General features: G+C 41.4%; 1 protein-coding gene across 6 annotated transcripts in view; it reads right to left on the minus strand.

Moving 5' to 3' along the window:
* NUP93 (nucleoporin 93) overlaps positions 1 to 19,462 on the minus strand; it is a 79,027-nt gene that overhangs the window by 22,841 nt on the left and 36,724 nt on the right. For 5 of the 6 annotated variants that reach the window (XM_032122023.1, XM_032122024.1, XM_032122025.1 and 2 more), the window contains 2 exons: positions 7,968 to 8,030; positions 6,120 to 6,248 (listed from right to left, as the gene is read on the minus strand). In XM_032122023.1, the coding sequence (XP_031977914.1) occupies positions 6,120 to 6,248; positions 7,968 to 8,030 (192 nt within the window). Of the gene's footprint in view, positions 1 to 6,119; positions 6,249 to 7,967; positions 8,031 to 17,894; positions 18,172 to 19,462 lie in introns of those variants that run through there. The other variant, XM_032122026.1, reaches the window with a different exon arrangement.

Raw genomic sequence — 19,462 nt, forward strand, 5'->3', positions numbered from 1 at the left:
GACTGCAGCATTCAATTGTATGTTAAAAAGTACCCCATTGCTGGTCTGCTGCAGAAGGAAGTATGCTGGCAATATCCTGACCTGAAAAAAAATAAGTCTTTTTACCCACAGAGACTATGCCAAGATTGAGACATTTTGAGTGTAGAGCAGGAAGAGACAGCCAATGGAATTGTGGCATACAAAAAATTCATACTCTTATAAAAAACTTCAAATACAACATGCCATAATAGTCTTAATCTGCATAAAGCAATTTTAAATGTGCACTACAAGGCACAAGTATGTTCTCAGTACAACCACCACTGAACACAGATGTTCAATGCTCTGGAGGAAAGAATACTCCCAACAATGCTCTCTGCTATTTCCTGCCTTCTAAAAGAATGTAATTCTTCATTTCAGCATCAGCATTGCAAGTTTTGAGTTTAAAAGTAAAGTACAATCATTTTAAAGACAGATCTCTTTGAGGTAAACAGTCCTTTAATATCAGTTGCTTCAGAAGCCATGCTGGTCTGAAGATCAAAGCAAGACGAGCTCAGTACAGAAGCACAATATTTATTATGAAGCCAATTGACATAGTTGGGGCAAGCAAAAGGAACAGACAAGCTTTCAGCAAAGCAAGGTTTTCAGGTTTGTTACCATATAACTCAAGGCTGTCTATATTCATCTAAACAGGAATCGTTAACTTTTTCTGAGAAAGAGCAGGTACATCTGCAGAGTTTAAAAATTAAGCTTTTTACCATCAAAGTCAGTTACAACTGGCTGCACATCCTCACTAGCTGTTACAGTGCACCTTAGCAATACTGTCCAATGGCTTTACTACTTCCTACACTGTTTACCCAGAATGTCAGTACTTCTCAGTGCAGACAGGATCACCTCCAAGGATTGCTTAAGGATGTGCTCTAGTGTTGCCTGGAAGAGCTCACTTAAATGTGACCAACTTGCTGCCTGTACAAACAACATAAAGCCCAAATGCAATAGGAAAATCAGTGTTTTCACTTCCAGTTTAATCAGCTTTAGAGTTCAGCTTTGCTGACACCTGTCAGACTGCAGCATGGCAGGAGCAATGTTCCTGCCATGACCCGGCCTGCACGGATTTCAGGAAGAGATCCAGAAATGGAAAGCTTTTCTCTAGATGGTGCCATCATTCAGCTTCTTGTTTCAAATGAGGATGAAATGCTGGCAGAGTCTTCAAAAAAATCTCACTTTTTTGGGGAACTGTATCCTAACTTCAGAATGAAATAATACAAACATATGAACTTCCAGACATGTTACTTATCAGCTTTGCACTGAACATTCTCTCAGTCATTCCCAAATTAATTTTATTTTGGTATTAGATTAATCTGGAACATCTTCTACTGTGTAAGACCTCTCTTACCCTCATGAGCATGTGTTATTGCAAAGACAATGGTTACTCACTGTTCCAGCCCAGGAGTTTTGATCAGGAGAATGTCCACAAGTTAAAATTTAAAAACAAATAAAGTTACACAACTGCAATGGCCAATAAGCTGTTCTGCATTGGCTAGGAATTTATACAGGAAGATAAGAGCACCGACCTCTATCAAGAAATTGTAAGAGATTTGTGATATCTGTGGTTACTGCTTTCTGTGCAGCACCCAACAGTTGATTACAGAATAAAAAATATTCAGTAGTGTTTGTCCCTAATACAATGAAATACAAATGAATGAAGGTACCAAGGATGAACCTGAACAATCCCTTAAAACTGCTGAAATTAGTTTATTACTGCATTAATTTTTCACTAATAATGCTATTTAAATAATGTCCAACCTGATTACAAAATCAGGCAGGTGCATTTAGACCTTAGGCTGTATAAAAACGCCTTACAAAAAACCCAAAAGCAATTCCACTTTTTCTTTTTGCAACTGAACTTACACTAAAAATATTCTTCACAGTCCCTCTTAATGGATACTGATATTCAGAAGCATCTGCATTTTTCTTTCAGTGCCAAATCATCTGACACAAATTCCTTTAAACCCACCTAAAACCCGACAAATTCTTTGTTCTAAAGAACAAAGAAGCTGTTAAAGCAGGTTTCCTGGGAAACAGACATGATGGCAGAAATAGCGCTTTGCAGCCTTCCCTTGTGCTGTGCCAGATAAAATGTAGAGTTATTTAAAGTAATGCTAAATTATGGACGTTGTCATTAATTACCGATGAGGTTTCATCTCCTAAAGCAAGTGAACACTAGTACATAGTGACTTAGTGTCACTTTTCAGCCAGTGCCCAAGCACCAGACACACAAGCATTGGGGCTTTGTTTTGTGAATCTATTCCTTTTTCTGCTTTGAAGCACCAAAAAGCACCCAGGTGGCTGCCACTCCAGAGAGTGGTGTGTGACTGCCAGGTTCAAACCAATTCAGGTAAGAATCTGAATTCAAAAGTGCACACCTGAAACTAAGAAATAACTGCTCTGGGGGTTGGGTTTTCCTTTCCTTTCTCCAATTTTAGTTATGCTGTAACTATTGAAGTGTGTTTAAAACCCTGTTGAAATTAGTATAGTGAAGGTATAACTATTATGCTTTAACCATTATGCTTTAAGAAACACTTCTTAACTATCTGCCACAGCTGAGAACTGCCACATTGAAATTAAATTCTTTAAATTCTACTGACTTGGCACTTCAGGAAAAAAAAAAATCAGGAAGTCTAGAATTTGTCCTGATTTTCTTATATTTTTCTTTCCTATGGAAAAAAAGCCATGGAAGCAAGCTTATTTCCTATTTTTTCCCATCTCGTATATGCATTCTGGCTTCATTTTTGAATTATTAAACTGTAAGAAAGCAGTAGCTCACTGAACTATCTCATGGCTGTGCTAAAAGGAAAGTTCAAAAGGAAAACTAAAGCAGTGAGTCAGCATGGGGAAGGCCACTTCCACTGCTCCCCCTGAATTGCAGAAATGGAGTTGCGCAGGCAATCCTTCCCAAGAAGGGACATTCCCTACAAACTAACCGGGGGAAAGTGGGGGCCAGGGAGGGTATCCTTTGCTGGCAAGTCAGAACTTACCAAGTTTCAAACAAGGAAAAGATAATGAAAGATGTGTTCAAAACAGCTGCTAGGAGCATACAAGAAGAATCTTGTTTCAGGTCAGGTTCTGAAGTTTAACTGCAGCAGCAAAAGGAAAAGCAGAAAAGCGGGGAATGCACGAAGGACTGCAGAAGTGTAAGTGCACTCACGCATCTTGCTGTATCTCTAACCTGATATTGCTTAAATGGCTTGTGCTGTTTTTCTCAACCACCTTTGCTTCTCCCTGCCCTGAATTCTGGTCTTTCCAAAACATTATTCAGAACTGTAATATTTATTCTGAATATTATCCATTTCTCAAAGCTGCAGCTTTGCTGTACTGCCATCACATTTTTATCTTTTAAATTCACTTAGCCAAACGATGCTGCTTTTCAAAGGAGTCCTCCTTCATTTGCACTCAGCCAAGCATTCAGCCTCACTTGCACACCAAACCCCGTGCATGTAAAGATGCATTATTCATCACCCTCATATGCATATGCACATTCCTCAGCAGAAGTCTGGGCAGACATTTTGTCAGCACTCCAAATGGCTTGGCCAGTAGATGCAGTGAGTATCTAGGCAGGAGACCAAGCTGGAGAAACCCCATCAAAATACACTGTTGTGGAGTGGAAAGAATCTTGCAGTCCTTGGGATTTAAGGGGTATGAAGACGTGATACAGCGGGGCAGAACAGAAACCAAGATGTGCCAGTGTCTCTGTATCACTGCAGGAGTGTGCTACTTGACAGCAAGAGTGGAAGAGCTTGTGGCAAGGGTGGAAGAAAGAAAAACTTGGAATAAGGAAAAACTTGGAAAAGGACAAAGGAAATGCCTTGGCACCTCATGGCACAACAGTCGTAACAAACACCTTCAGACCATAGGTGTTTGATACCTTGAAGACAAAACTCAGGCTTTCATCCCTTTCCAGACCTACAAGAAGCACCTTTTTATCAGCTCTGGTTTTCCCTGACAAGAAGGCGGCCAGGCTGGAGGACAAGGGGGAACAGAAAACCTTATGGCAAGTCCTGCACTAGGTTCTTTGAATCATAAGCTTTGCCTGTTAATTGGTCTTATTTCCATGAATAATGTGTTGGTATTTCACTCTGCCCAAATTAGCTTGCCCAAAGCTTGAGAATTGGCTTGCAGGCAGACTGGCCCCCTGCTGTGTTTGGATCTGTGCCTTTTCAGCCGATTCTCCATCTCCAGAGGATATCAATTAAACCTCTACTATATTCTACAGGCTGTGTCTGTTTGTGTCACATACACACAAAAAACTTATTTGACTGGAACAAGGCTTTAGAAGAACAACCTGCTGTGGGGAGGTTAGATAACAGGCTTTTAACACAGTAGATGCACTTCAAACCTCTCAGACCTTTGACTTCTTGAGGCTAAGACTAGAATATATCAAGGATTTTAAATGCTCTCGAAATGACATACTGCTACTACGAAAGCTTTGAAATAGAGAGTGGAGTATTACTGAGTGATAGTGTACATTGAGTCTTTAAACTCATTCATGAAAAACATTAGGAGCTGAGTTTTCTCCCCTCCTCCCTCACACCAATTTGATGCTTGGCATCTCAAGTGCCATGGACTGGGGGTAGCATCCATTTGACACTGAAACACCAGAATAGGGGTTTTACCTGTTCAGAGCAGGTTATTAAATTACTTCTGCTAGCAGTTAATATCCACACTCTGAAAGGAAAACCCCACACCAGTAACTAGCACACAAATCAAAGGTGTTAGGAGCTATCAGTGTAACTGCCAAGTCTTCAGATTCACATCCTAAAATAATGGGATAGCTGTTCCTAGTTTTAAATTAATTCAGTCTGCATTATTTAGCATTTCTAATATTGGAAAGCTGGACAACCTTTGAGAAGTCCCAGTAAAGTATCAGTACAATATTTTCTGGCAAAGACAGCCTCTATAAAAAGAGGTATGCTAACTGGGATTAACCTATATTTAAAAGAACAGTAATCAGAAAGGGACATTTCATTAACAACTTTAATTATTTCCAAATCCCTATACAGGTCATACCCCACTTGCACCAAGGGCTTTTTTTATTTTAATATGCTAGCAGGTCATCCCAATGAACAAGAATTAATTTTCATGGGTGGAGAATGTGGCTATAAAAAATGTGTCTCTTTTTCAGCCTGAAAGCACAGCAACTTATATCCCCCCACTCCCTGTCCCCTCTCCTTTCAAGGTGAGCATTTTCATGGAGCACTGTGCAGCAGCTGTGATGTAACTTTGTGCTCCAGGGATCACAGCTGCTGTCTGATGCTTCCAGCTCAGAGGGGCTGAGCTCCCAACACTCTGCACGTAACTCTGCTTCGCTCTACTCATTTAACTGAAACATTTTCTTTAAGAGAATAAACTGTAAAGTTTTAAATTGTAACAGAAGATAAGGAATGTTCTAAGATGATAGTCAATATCTCTTTTGTTAAACATGGGGTCAGTCTTGCCCAAAGGATTTGGTCACTGCTGGATTAATCTGAACACTAGAGGTCTTAGCAGCACAAAATTCTAATCTGCTCTGAATGAGACAGTAAAATAAAAAGGAAACCTTTTTTTTTTTTAATGTTTATTCATTTGGTTTTGCCAAGAAACCTGAGAGACTTCATCAGCCTCCTAAGAACAACCATAAATCCAGGCTAGCACATAGTGATAAGGGAAAGAGACACTCTAAGATCTATGTGTAAGCACAACTGCACCTGAGAAACTCCCTGGTGTCACATCGCAAAGATTTCCTGAAGTGCCCCAGTGTGTTTTCTGTATGTGTGTGTTCCCCTGGGTGTATTGACCTACTATGTATTTGTGACTAAGTTTCCAGCCAGCACATATGTTGCTCAAAAAACAGCTTCAGCAATAGCAGCTCCATTGCCTGTACCCATCAGTCAATAAATAGAAATAATCACAAAGGTTTGATATTTTGCTAGACAATGCATTCTGCTAGTCAGAGCCATTCTAGAATTCAATAGGGATTTTATATTTCTCATTTTCACATAGTTGTAGTTACAGAATATTTCAGAGGTGGTTTCAGCAGTGCTGGAATGCCAGCTGTGTACAGTGCTGTGTGTGACTCTGCAAAGCATTTAGAAAGACAGAGTTACCTCATTTTCCTGGGTGAAATCAAGAGCATCTTCCCCTGATGCAAGCAGAGAATGAAGAATCCTTTGTTTCACCTGTTCCCATTCAACCAGCATTGATTCTCGGTGATACTCCTCAGCCATGGCAAAAGTCTGTCGGTGAACAAGAACAAGAGCTAAGGAACATAGAGAAACACCCATCAACCTAACTCTGCTATTAATAGACAAGCCTAAAAATGAAACAGAAAATAGCAACTACATAAATCAACCAGGTCAGCCCTCAAGAGCTAATGGTGTGCTGCATATTATTTTAACAGGCTTCCTGTTCAGGTACAAGGATTCAGAAACAAGGTGTATGTGGAATTAAGACAACTCTCACATACCCCCAGCTGGTAAAAGAGGGAAACGGTGTCTCTTCCACGGCACCGCAGCACACGAATCTGAGCAGGCGGTAGGCTTCCTCCTTTAACTTAGCAGCACACACAATATCCAGGTCATCACTGATCTGTGTGGTTTGTTGAGACTTAACTTCTCTAATGACCACTAGCTTTTCACCTCCTTGGAGGCTACAAAGGTCTGACTCGCTGCATTCTTAACAAAGATGCGTGTTTATTGCCCATAATCATTTTCAGGTCTTTATCAGTGTGTTTTTCTTTCAAACGGGAAACAGGATAAAATAAAAATCTAATAGTAAGGGAAAACTAGCCAATGTCAAAGAATCAGGAGGCCTTTTTCATGAGGAACATAACTCGGGAAAGCACACAGGAAAATCATATCCCAAGAAAAAACAACCTTTACCTTTAAAATGGCTGATGTGCTACATTGTCTTCAGATCCACTTGGGGAACATATGGGAGGTAACAGCTCTTCCCTCAGTAAGGAAAATATTCCCTCATTTTGGCAATAGCATTAAGATAGAGAAGATGCTTCACTACCTTTTCTGTTATTGTTGGGGTGAGACTAACAGCCTCAGGGATACCAGGACAGGAAATAAGAGAATCTCCACTAATTCTAAACAGAGAATAAGCTATATATTGTGTCTTCTTTCCTGTTCACACAGCTCCATGCTGCAACATACAACTAAATGTCTTGGTTGGCTGACTAAGTTTTTCATTTTATTGCAGTTCACTGTTAGGATATTGTCAATTGATCGGCAAAACGTTCCTCAGAAATAATGAATTGGTAAGACACAGTGACATTTGGCAAACATTTAATTACAGTGCATGCATGCAACTAGAGCGTAAGATTTCTGTTTCTTTGTTGCGTTATATAAATTCACTTTATACTTTCATGGCAGGATATAGGCTCACCCGTACCTTCACTATACTAATTTCAACAGGGTTTTAAACACGCTTCAATAGTTACAGCATAATGTTATGTAATTGAAATAATTTAATAATGCATATGTACTATTTCTTGTCATTTGAAAGAAACACAGGCTCAGTTCTAAACCTGATGCCACCAGTGTACGTGGAGGGAAACAATCATAACATGAGCACTAGGAAGTATGGAACAACATTTCCAAGAAGAAGTTTTAAGACAAACAACAGGAAGCATTTTTTCATGCTGCATAATTCAATTGTGAAAATCACTGCCCCAGAACAGATACCAAAAGCACCAATAGATTCAGAAACAGGATTAGATTAATTTCTTATCAGATTATCAGCAATTTAGCAGAGTTGCTGCTCAGATGATCTTCAAAACAACTATTTGTTCAGAGGTGAAGATACAGGAGTTGAAGAGGGGAAGGCTAAATCTGTCTTTTTCTTACAGACTAAGTACTGATCCCTTTTCAAGGGAAGAAAACTGGTGTCCGCAAACCTGTCCTGTTTTTGTTTTTAGGAAAAAACGACAGTGCTTTCTTCCAACTTACCCTCCTCCTTGACTCTTCAATGGCAGACAGCAATGCATTATCTTTTTCATTCTTCAGGAATCCCTGCAGGAAACAAGAAACAGAGCTTCAGCCAAAAAAATCAGCCTTGCACTAACATCAGATACATACTGTAGTACTCAGCTCTTTCAGCTCTGAGAAGTGCTCAGAGCTCTCTCTGCAGAGAAAGTCCAGTCCCAAGAAGTTTAAAGGTCACTTTACTTCACCAGAGGTACAGTAAGATGCCCACCCAGAGCAATGTGAAAATGAAAATGCATTAATCCCCTCTTTTAATATGCATTAAATCCTAGTGAAATGTCCTGCTTCTATTCTCTTTTATCTCTGTGTCCCAGCATCTGCTTCCTCTTGCTCTCCATTTGAGGGAGCTAGGATGAAAGCTGGTAGGAACGATAAGCCAAGATAAGATTGTTGGACTTGAGTATGCTGAAAAAAATAAAAGTCTTTGACTTGGCAGCTTCAGGCAGAAGTGGAGCTCTTGGAGGACCGATAGGAACTGTGAAAAAGAGCCTTAAAAATAGTCAGTTGAGGAAGGATGGAAATAACTAAACAGTTGGAAAGCATTCAGAGAAAGTTTACCACGCAGCTTCTCACCATGAATACAGCTGGAGTGGGTAAAAAGGAAGAACTGTATTTTTAATTTTCAGTATATCAGTAAATCTCAAAGAGGTCAGGTGTGTGTGAACAAACTGATTTAGATGAACTGTTACCTCCTTATCCCAAAGGTTACTTTTATGACCTATACTAGGAAATACAAAATAGTTTTAACTTTAAACAAGTAGCGGTGGGGTAAACCGCAGTAACACATGGAGACAACAATCAGGATCCATCTATCACATTTCAACATGAATATCTTTATTTTGCATTTTCACTGTTACATCACCAATTAAATAAACCAAGTTGATTTTTACTCCCAGACTTCAACTTAATCATTATTCAGGTCATAAAAAAGAAAAAGAAGCCTTTGTCTCCCTCTGAAGTAATCACCTATAAATGATCAACTCCATTAAGTGTTAATATCTTAAAAGTCTGTACACTCACTTCACAGCTTTAAAACCAAAAGCTGCTAACAAACCCACAGAGTGGGAACTTAATGGACTGTGCTTTATGCTTTTATAAAGACAAAACACAATTGCAGCAGTGTCCAACTGAATTTGTCAGGAATCAGGAGGGGTTTGTGCCTTTCAGTCTCCCCATCTTCCTGCAAAGAATTCCTGTGGTGACACAGGGAGATTTGGGCTGTTGGAAAAATATATTTATGGTATATTTATGGTATATGTCTCGGAAACAGCCCTGCAGCAGTAATACATACAACCATAAGTATCACAGAGTGATACTCAGCTCTGGGAGGTGAGGAGCATTTGAAATCTCCTCAGCCTGAAGCAATCTGCCAGGAAACTGCCACATACGTGTGCTACCTGCCCTCCTGCTCCTCAGCACCAGCATGTGAAATAAAAGGCATTGCACCCTCTCTTACTGAAATATATAGAACAAGCATTTGAGGTACATGGGACAGGCTGTGACCTCCTTCAGCTGGAAACAAGAACATGACCCCTTTCTGTACAGCAGAGAGAGAACTAGCCGCCATCCTCCGAGAGACGTGCGGTGCAGTTCCCCAGAAACAGCCCTTGAATTACGCATGGAAGAGAGCGGTCACTGCTACCCAGCCTATTCCTCATTTCACCAGCAGACAGGTCCTGCTTTATTTTTAGACAATGCCCACAGAGAAATTCACAGTTACAACCTGAAAAAAAAAGGAAGCTAAATCCATATCCTTGCACACGTCTGGGGACCAGCTATTACAGCAGCTGTCACTGAGACAAGGGTTGCCGCAGTCACCTAACTGGGCCAAGACCCAGCCTTGGCTCTGTGCAGGAGAGGGATGGAGATGTGCCTTGCAAGTCTTGTCCCTGCCTGCATGGGTAGAAGGACTTTGGGAAGGCAACAAGCTTTCTGGGTTCTTTTTTTTTTTCATTTCACCACCTCCAACCTAAAATGGAGAAAAATTATCTGGAATTAAAACAAGCAGTACTTCTAGACCTTCAAAGCACACACCAATACATGAGTGGAAGAGACAGATCCGTTTCTGATGGTAGAGATCTGATGCTGCAGAGAACAGTGTGTTAGCTGTATTCTAACAACACTGCTAATTTTACAGGCAAAACCAGCCCACTGTCTCAAAGATGCAGACCTACAGCTATTTGGATGTGATGAAGGGTGTGAGCTTGCAGATGTCCTGGATGCCTGGCTCCCTGCTCGCTCTGTAAGCACCGGACTTCTGAAAACCCCAAGAGATACAAGTCCTACCTTTCCTGTCCTTGGTCTTCCCCTCTCTCCTTGCAGGAATGTGTGGCCTAGAGCTGAGCAGGTACCTGCCTAGAAATGTACGCAGCAATGATAGTAATCAACACAGTAATTTAAGATGTGCTTGAACATCCCTTGACGTCATTAAATCCAGGCTGAGTATCTTAATGAAACCACCCAGCTCCCAGAGAGTTCTACTAGGTCCGTTTAAGGGATCACATTACACTGAATGCCAATTAGAGGATGATAACTGCCTTTTTCAATATCAAAAACTACTCCTTTAGCAAAAGAAAATCCCCACACGTGCCAAATAATATCTGTAATGCCTCACTGAGGAGAGGTACATTTTAAAAAGGTTGCCCTATGTCTTGCGCTAAACATTATGACTCTAACATGACAATTGCTGCTTCAGTTAATTACAGGCTAATTGTTAAACCTCAGAAGAGGGAGTTTCAGTAACCGATGCTGGAGCTCCTGTTACTGCTTGTGCGAACTGCTTCTGCTTAGTTAGGCCAAATAAGAGCTCCTGAGGGTGTCACTCCAGGCTTTGGTGGCCAGAATTCCACTCGTTAAGAAAGTGAGGTGTGTCCGGCTGGCTGCTGGGTTCCCTGGATTTATCGCATTGCCACCTAGTGGTGCACTACATTTTGATCACCAGACACGATTTCATGGACACACATAAACGCACACAAATGCACTTCTACTGCATGAAAAAGTAGAGCCCCGGAACAAGGATGGGCAGAAAGATGGAAGAGATGCACTTTACATTAGAGAATTTTTGTCCTCAGAAATCCCAGGTCACAACTTTAAGCGTTCGCATATCTCTTAAGAAGGCTGGGCTGTGAACAGTGCTGGTTGTGCTCACCAGTTACATCTGCCCTAAAAGCTTTCCGCAGTCCCAGAGGCAAGGTTTGACTGCCATGAACGCTGGCAGACTGTAACAAGGATACGGAGGTGCAGCGCTCAGCATGCACGGGGAGTGCACGACCGACAAAGAAGGAGCCGCCCTCTCAGGGGAGATGCTGCTGGGTGTACAACGAGTAACGAGACATTGCTTCATAGTCAGCATCCAAAGACAAAAGCAGGAGGAGAACAGAGATTATTGTTAGGAGACAAAACGCTATTTTGCAGAGGCAGATGGCAAAGATAGGAACAGCCAACACAAGGATTGCTATAATCTCAGAGGTGAAAACCTCACCTTGCAGCTCTCCGTGCACAAGCTCTGCCAGTGGAAGGATCCCAGCGTTGCCTGAATTTTGCTTGAAAATGAAAATCTTACTTCCCTGAGGCAGGTTTATGCAAAAAGCTCACAGAGCCTTAATGTCACATCACTCTGCCCTGCTTTAGTGAGTGGCTTTTGATTTTCCTCTCTGTTACTGTCTGACTCCCACACATCCTTCCTGCATCTAGTTTGGAAGGGAAGCAGCATAACTCTTCTCCATCACCAGTTCTCTGCAACACTCACTGCTGAATGTTTCCCACACACCATTTGTACAATATCCGATGCGATGGTGTTTGCAAAACAGGGACACAGGCATAGAAATACACCCACTCTCGCACCTTCAGGTTCCCGTTTCTCAGTCCCGCTTACACTTACATGTCTACTGACTCTCAGCATCTTTCCCAAGCACATTCCAGATCCTCTTGGATCTCTTACACCTTGAATTTCAGCCTGATCTTCTCATAGTCTCCTCTTTTTGCTGAAATCCAGCCTCACTCAACTATGGTTTGTAGAAGTGGCCCCACAGCGGAAGGGCAGGACAGGACCCCTGGCAGCCTGTGCTTGCTCTACTACTACCTCTCATCTCAGACAATCACTGACACAGGCTGATTTGACAGCAATCAGCACCTGCCTGGCTCCAGCCTGAATTCCAGCAAGAGAGTGTTCCAGTAGTTCATTATTGGTACAAAAGGGCACACGTGCACGCACCGATGGTCCCTTTTTGACAGGAGACTGAAAGTCTCTTCCATTTACTGCAGTAAATGAGGTTAGTAAACTCTCCTGGCTGAGAGAAGTCTCTTAATTACTTTCATCAGCCAGGCTATACTTTTTAATACTTGATCTTAGTATTCAAGCTGTCACGAGAAGGCGAATGTTGCCAAATAGTATATTGAGGCCTTGGATGTTGACAGCGATGGGTACTTTTTCACTGGCACAGAAAGAAAGAAGAAAATGAACAATCTGGGACCATTTCAAGTCAATTGCTCTTTGATTAAAATATTTCCAAGTGCTGGATTTCCAGTAGATCCAGTGAATCCAGCAGGGACAGTTAACAAAAATTACTCTTTGGCAACGCCAGGTGAAGCACCGGAATTTATTATTTCTACTGGCAATTCTAAGAAACAATTTGCTAAATACAATCCTAATGAAAACATGGACACATCTGAGCACACTCCTGAGGTGTTGTACCCTGGCACAACCCTCCTGGCCATATTCTCTCTGAAAAGAGAAAATGAAGCAAAACCACCTGGCACTTTTTAAATCTAAGTTATTGTTTGTGCTGACACAAGCATCAGTGCTTGCTGGCTGCCTTTAAATAGATAGGCCAAAGGGTGAAGAGCCATGGGGTGCCCAACTACTGTATTCCTGAGGATGGGGACACGCCAGTGTAGCATGAGCAGTATTTCAGTCTATTCCTTCCTTTGTATGAGTGACACCAACATGTCTTGGAAGCTTCCATAAGTCTCCCATGATTTGTTTTTCAGAAAGCATCAGGTTTTTTGGGCTAAAGCAGTGCAAAAAAGCAGCTTCACTACATACCTTGGCCTGTGCAATATTGTGCCCTTCAAAGCAACAAGGCAGATGCCCAAAGATCAGCTACCAAGCACAACGAGCCAAGAGCATTTGTGAAATTGGCTTCCTCCTTGGAGAGCTTCAGATGGCAAAACTGCTATGGGGCCAGAAACAGACTGAGGGCCTGAGTGCAAAAATCCTTAGAGAGGGAGAAAACCCCAGGAAGGGTGATTCACCAGTCAGTATCACTTCAAAGCTGCATGAGAGGCAAGGAATGCATCATTGTACACAGACACAAAGGTCTACTGGAAAGGATGGTTTGATAAGTCTCATCCCATAGCTGTATATGTTGTTCAATTTAAGAATTAGCAATACAAAATTCCCCTAGCCTAAGACAGCTGCACTTGTCAAACTACAACATACATTTCTCAATTTCCTTACCATCATGTTTAGAGTGGGAAATCCTGCAACATTTTTAATTCCCTGTTGACTGAACAGGAAAATCAGGGAAAAACCAGAAGGCTTTACAGTTTGATAAGACCTAAGAGTTGGTTGTTGCATCAGAGACTTTCAAAGCAACAGCCATGTTGAAGCTGAAAAGGGAAAAGCACGTAGCAATAGCTAGAACAAAAAACTGTGCTAATGCAACCAAACCCTGGGCTTGGGGAAGACCTCCTGCTCTGCTACCTGCCTTCACAGAGGTGTCAAATCACATCCCTCTGTGTACTGTAACTGTGCTCTACTTGTGCAGCCGATACTCATGCTCAGCTGGTTTGAGAGTCAAGCTAGGAGACTTCTTCCCCACCCTGCAAGCCGATAGCATTTGAGTGGCAGTAAGTCATTAAAATATGCAAAGCCTGGCTTCATCTCTGCTTCCTTGCGTGACTAGCAACAATTTAAAGATTACTTCAGGGTTTTTTAAGTGGCTTACTGCTCCAGCAAAATCAAAATTTGCAGAGCCGCAATACTGTCTCCTTTCATGATGGAGAAGCAGCAACCTGGGCCTCACCCCAGCAGCAGCAGGAGTCAGTGCACACCAGGCTGGAGCCCACACGCAGTGTAGAACCAGAGGCACACCTCCACTTGCCCACAGGGCTCTCCCTGGGGCTGTGTGCACCACTGAAGATGCACACAGCACCTTTTGCCAGAGACAAGCCCTGGGGCAGGAACAGGGCTCCCCTACCCCACCATCGGCCCGCATTGATGCAGTGCCCAGGTTCGAAAACAGTCTTTAATCTGTGTTACAGAGTGAGCCTTAAGCAAATATTTACAAAGAGCTCTCTGCCTCAGGTTAGTGCCCGCAATGCAAAGATCTAGTACTTTTTTTGTATTTTTTTACTGGTTTAGACTGTTTGATCTGTGAAACTCATGCGGTTTTCACAGTAATCTTAAGACGGTATCCAGGAACATTGGATTTTGCTGTGTTGGATAAATATCATTATTCTTCCTAGCCGTGACAGGAGAAACTCAAACTGCCGAAAGAAGCATTCATTGGGAAATCACAGATCAGCTCTAACATAAGCAGGGGCAGATGGTGCATGCTCTTTGACTCTTGCTGGGCCTGTTTGAATCTGGCAAGTGAAGACTGAAAATGTGTTCCTCAGACATACAGGCTTGAAGGGAAGAAATACAAACACCTCCTAGTGCTCACTTCAGCCAGGACACCATCCACTAAGCACGAAAGGCTTATATCAGACCATCAGTTAATATCAAACCATGCCCAGCACTGAGAGGCACCACCACATCCCACACCCAACTGCGGCCCTCTGAAACACATCTGCAGCATGTGGCCAGCAAGGAGAGCACAAGATATCTGTAGTGAATAGAAGCAAAATTTACCATGAAACATATAAGGAGCACAGCTTTATCAAACTGGAAATGTCTAGAAAAATACCACTGCTCAGATTTCCTGCAGGAATATTCTGCCAGGCACTCAGCAGCACCAAAATCGAACTCTCTGCTATGTGGCACTGCTTGTTCCATGTATAAATGGAGATCATCACTGCTGGCAAGAAACACGACTCTGCTCAATTTTAGTTTCTTCTAATTCAACACAGGATGCTCACTGAGTTCATGCACTATGAGATTTCAGTGTTTCATTTAAAACTGTACTTTTAAGTGGCTTAACTCCTAAAAGTACATGAAAATTCATTGCAGTGTTCCTGTGTATTTCAGATTTTACAAAATATGTCAAAGACATTGACAAGATTTAACAAATCCAAGTGCAATTAAAATGAGTTAAGTAGGACACTTTAAAAATAACCACACAATATATCAACCATCGCAACACAATTTATATACTACTTACACAGTGTACCTAATCATTAAAATATTAGTAATTATCCATACTATTTCTTCTGTCTTCCCCTCCATCAGAGTGAAACCAAAATAACTTCAATTACATAAGTTAGTTTCTCATTCTCAGACTCCAAAAATCCGTTGCTGTGTAATGTTGGGCTGCACAGTGCATGGGAATGCTGTTAAAAGGCGGTTTAGTAGGTGTTTTTCAAAGTCACAAAGATTTTAATGGCATAGAACTAAGATAATACATTTTTTAATCCAGAATTTTGCAGTAAAGTTGATTAGAATGAGGTTCTCTTTCACGTACAATTACCAGCCTCCACTGCACAGATAATTTTTGACAGCAATTGTTAACGTAACACAAAAGAAGTGTAAACAACAGTGCTACTTTCTCTAGTGATCCTGTCTTTCTCCCCAGGCATATACTCATATTTTTCCTTCTCCCTATGATATAACTGGGAGTGGTTCAACAAGAATCCCAGGTCCTATCAAGGTACAAAGCACCAAGGAGATCTGTGCAATAACAAAGTCTAGAATAGCCCTTACCTGCTGAGATGTTGTGCAAAGAATAGGAGGAGTAATAATGAAAAAAATGTATCTAGAATGAGGAGGCTATTACCATCTTTATATTCCTGAATATAACAGAATGTAATATATAGATTTGTCTCAGGAATATAAATATCTCTGTGTTCTACTAAATGAAAAAACATAAAAATGGAAAACTAGAAAGAAGGTAAAGAGACTCTTGCCAGCCAACTGTGGCAGTAGAGACGTTACTCAAGAAGGAGCTTATTCAGCTGGCTAAGACTGGTACATTACACCTGAAAACATGCTCAGATGGTGTTTCTGTTTGTCTTAATCAAGACAAAGAAACCAAAATGTCACAAAGGCAATTAAACACAATGCTATCTCACTTGGAATACAACTTCTTGAGTGAGGGTAGCTCTCCACACAACCAGGCCAGCAGGACCAGCAGCAGGACCCACAGGAAGCCCATCTCCTGTGGCACCAGCATTCCACTTTCAGCAACACCATCAGCACAGAGCGAACAGACCACACAGTCTGAAACTTGAGCTCATTCATCAAGTTTCCCAATACATGGCTACCTGTTTTTCTCAGCATTTTTAAATGCAGAAGGATGACCTTAGTGTAGGGCTTTGCTCAGCATTATGATGAGTAGCTGGAGCCTCTCTCCTGCATTATACGAGTCCTTGCATTGGCACTGTGATTAAAAAATACAACCCTACAAAAATCACAAACGCATCAAGAGATCCACAATCAAAACAAAACTCAAAGCTTTGCCTCTTTTTTGGAATTTATTATAAAAAATTATGAGAATTCCAGTGGGCTTGAGATCTACAATGCAACCCCATAGTAAAAATATTTATAGCATGCAAACAAAAATAATTTCCAATCATGCACTAGAATAAGCTGCTATACCCGCCTCTCCGGTATCACGCTTTTTAAGGGAATACTGTGAAAAAACCTACAGATTTAAATGATTTAATACCTTCATTGTACAGTCATAGCTAAGGCTGTAATGTAATACCTCTTGCTGGAAACATCCTCTCATCAGGCAGGACGCCCTCAAATCAAGCCATCGAAACCAATCTCACTGATGACGCCATTTTCTTATTTCTTTCGCTGCCATTTTAGCATCGTGGTTACTCCACATTTCCTTGAGAAGTAGCTGTGCATTCTCCCTGCTCTAAGAGGAAACCACGCTCAAATAACACAGTGACAAATGAAACCTGTATGTTGAATTTCTACCTGTGTCACGTCCCTGCATGGCAGGGGCAGGGACGAAGCACAGTTGCCATTGCAGACCACACCTCAATTCCCTGTACCCGAGAGCTGGCAAGGAGTCTCCCGAGATGGTGCAAGCTGAGAAACCAGCCACTGGAAATCTGTGGGCACCACATGAAAAATTGATACAACTGAGGAAAGAGGAGCGTCCAGTCCTGTTACAGGAGATATCTCTCTGAACCCCACAGAAAACACTGGTTAGTAAGGGAGCAGTTTGAAAAGAGACGCAAAAGGCATAAAGGAGGCACAGAGACAAGCTTGCAGTGTCTGCTGCTGGACTAATTGTACATTAGCATTAACATATAGGCAACCACAAAAACCCACTTAACCTGGCAGCAGAAAATTCATTTCTCAGGATCACATTCAAAAGCCAAACTGCCAGCCCAATCAATCAATGAAGTATTAGCTATCCCAAAATGACATTTCTGATGGATCACCAGAAAGAGGAGCAAATTATTAAACAAAACCTGCTACTCATTAACACCCAGCCTCCTCTAATTCACTTCTAAAAATTTTAGTGAAGTCCTTCAGTCTCCCCCACCCCTTTTTAAGTGCTTTATCCTTCTGCTTGTCTGACTGGGAACATGCAACCTTGCTGTTTGTGAGAAACAGGGACGGTCTCAGGATTTTTTGAAAACCAAAACATGATTGATATTTCCACATCTCTTCCTTCACAATTTCAAATGTGTAGGAACGGTTAAATGCCTTCAAGTTAGTCTGAAACTGTAGGTAAAATAACAGTAATGAAAAGAACTGGTTCTCTTTACCTCCTCTGGATTCAAGTAGTGAGCCTGGCAGCACTGAGTCTGACACTCTCCCTGTTCTCCGGCTGACTCAAGAGGAGAGATTTCGGCTGCTGTGCCCCCATCCCACAGCTGAAAGCCTCCGTACTGTCTTCCTGAACGTTCCTTAGGAGCACGAGTTATCTTTCTGCTTCATGAAAAGAATAGCCAAGCAGCATCTTCCAGCCTCCATCTGCATTTCAGACAGAAAGCGATGCAGGCAGCAAACGCTCATTGCCTCGAAGGGACAACGCCTGGTTCAGACATCAAAATCCTGTCAGCACTGAAAATGCGACAACCAAGTTACACCAGGATGCAAATCCTAAACCAGCATAGGTGGCTTTCCCCAGTGCTGTACCTCCACAAAGGGGGTTCCTCTAGCATTTCTACTGCAATTTGAAGTCTCAGAAAAACCCACACAGGGAAAGAAAACCTTTCCCAAGTTAAATTTACTTTATTTCGCTGATAGTGGCTAACACGACAAAGAAAGAGACAAGATTACATTCACTGTAGTGTGAAGAATGTAAGCTCTTTTTTTTTTTTTTTAATACACACTGGAACGTCAAGAAAATGTGCAAATTTGAAGTTCAGCACTCTTAAATAACATGAGATGATTTGGCAAAATCATCCTCCTGAGTTAAAAAAATAAGCCCAAGTTAGCTACCCCATTCTTCCGCAATATTTGTAAATAAATCATAGCTACTTTGTTCACATAATAGCTATTTTCAACATGACACCTTATCCCCTGGAATAAATATAAATATTTTACTGACAGTGAAATAAAGCAATTTGGAGTTCATACATGTCATGATATCTTCAAATCCTCAATTTAAACATGCTATGGTCTTTAGAAATGGTTTTTCTTTACTACATTACTGATACATTTCCCAAAGTTAATTATTCAAATTACATATGAATTATTAATTGCAGATCATTAAACTAAGAAACACAAGTCTGGAATATGCCTGTTATAATTATACAATTTATATTTTAAAATGTTAGACATTATAGGGCTCAGAGAGAAAAGCATACATCAGTATTCTCTGCTGCAATAAATACGTTACAATAAACACTTTATCCTTTTTCAGCTTATTTCTCCTACTGTGTAATAAACCTAAGGTTTAAACTTTCCAGACTTGGGGCATGAGGCCAATGTGCTGAGGATACACCAGAGACAATAGGTTTCCATTTTTCTCCTCCGGCTGTACTCCACCCCGGCTAAGGAACTGTCTAGCAGTGCATGCCTTTATTTGCGCTTTGCATTAACAAGGCACACAAGCTTTCGGACTTTAATGTAAATTAAATGTCAAGTCCAGATGCTGCCAACAGATATCACAGAAAACCCTGCTATAAGAGACCTACAGCTAATTATTCATTACAGTGGCTCAGTCATTTTTTCATACATTAATTTATGGAGCTTAGTTGAACTCTGTCTCCCACCCACTTCAAACAAAGGAAAATAATTTGCCACACTGTACCAACTGCAACGATAACTGAGCCGTCTCCCCTATGGGGTCAGTGGGGATGGGATGGTTTCCTCCATATTTTTACAC

Source organism: Corvus moneduloides, chromosome 12, assembly GCF_009650955.1.
Source record: "Corvus moneduloides isolate bCorMon1 chromosome 12, bCorMon1.pri, whole genome shotgun sequence".
In the NCBI taxonomy this organism is placed as follows: domain Eukaryota; kingdom Metazoa; phylum Chordata; class Aves; order Passeriformes; family Corvidae; genus Corvus; species Corvus moneduloides.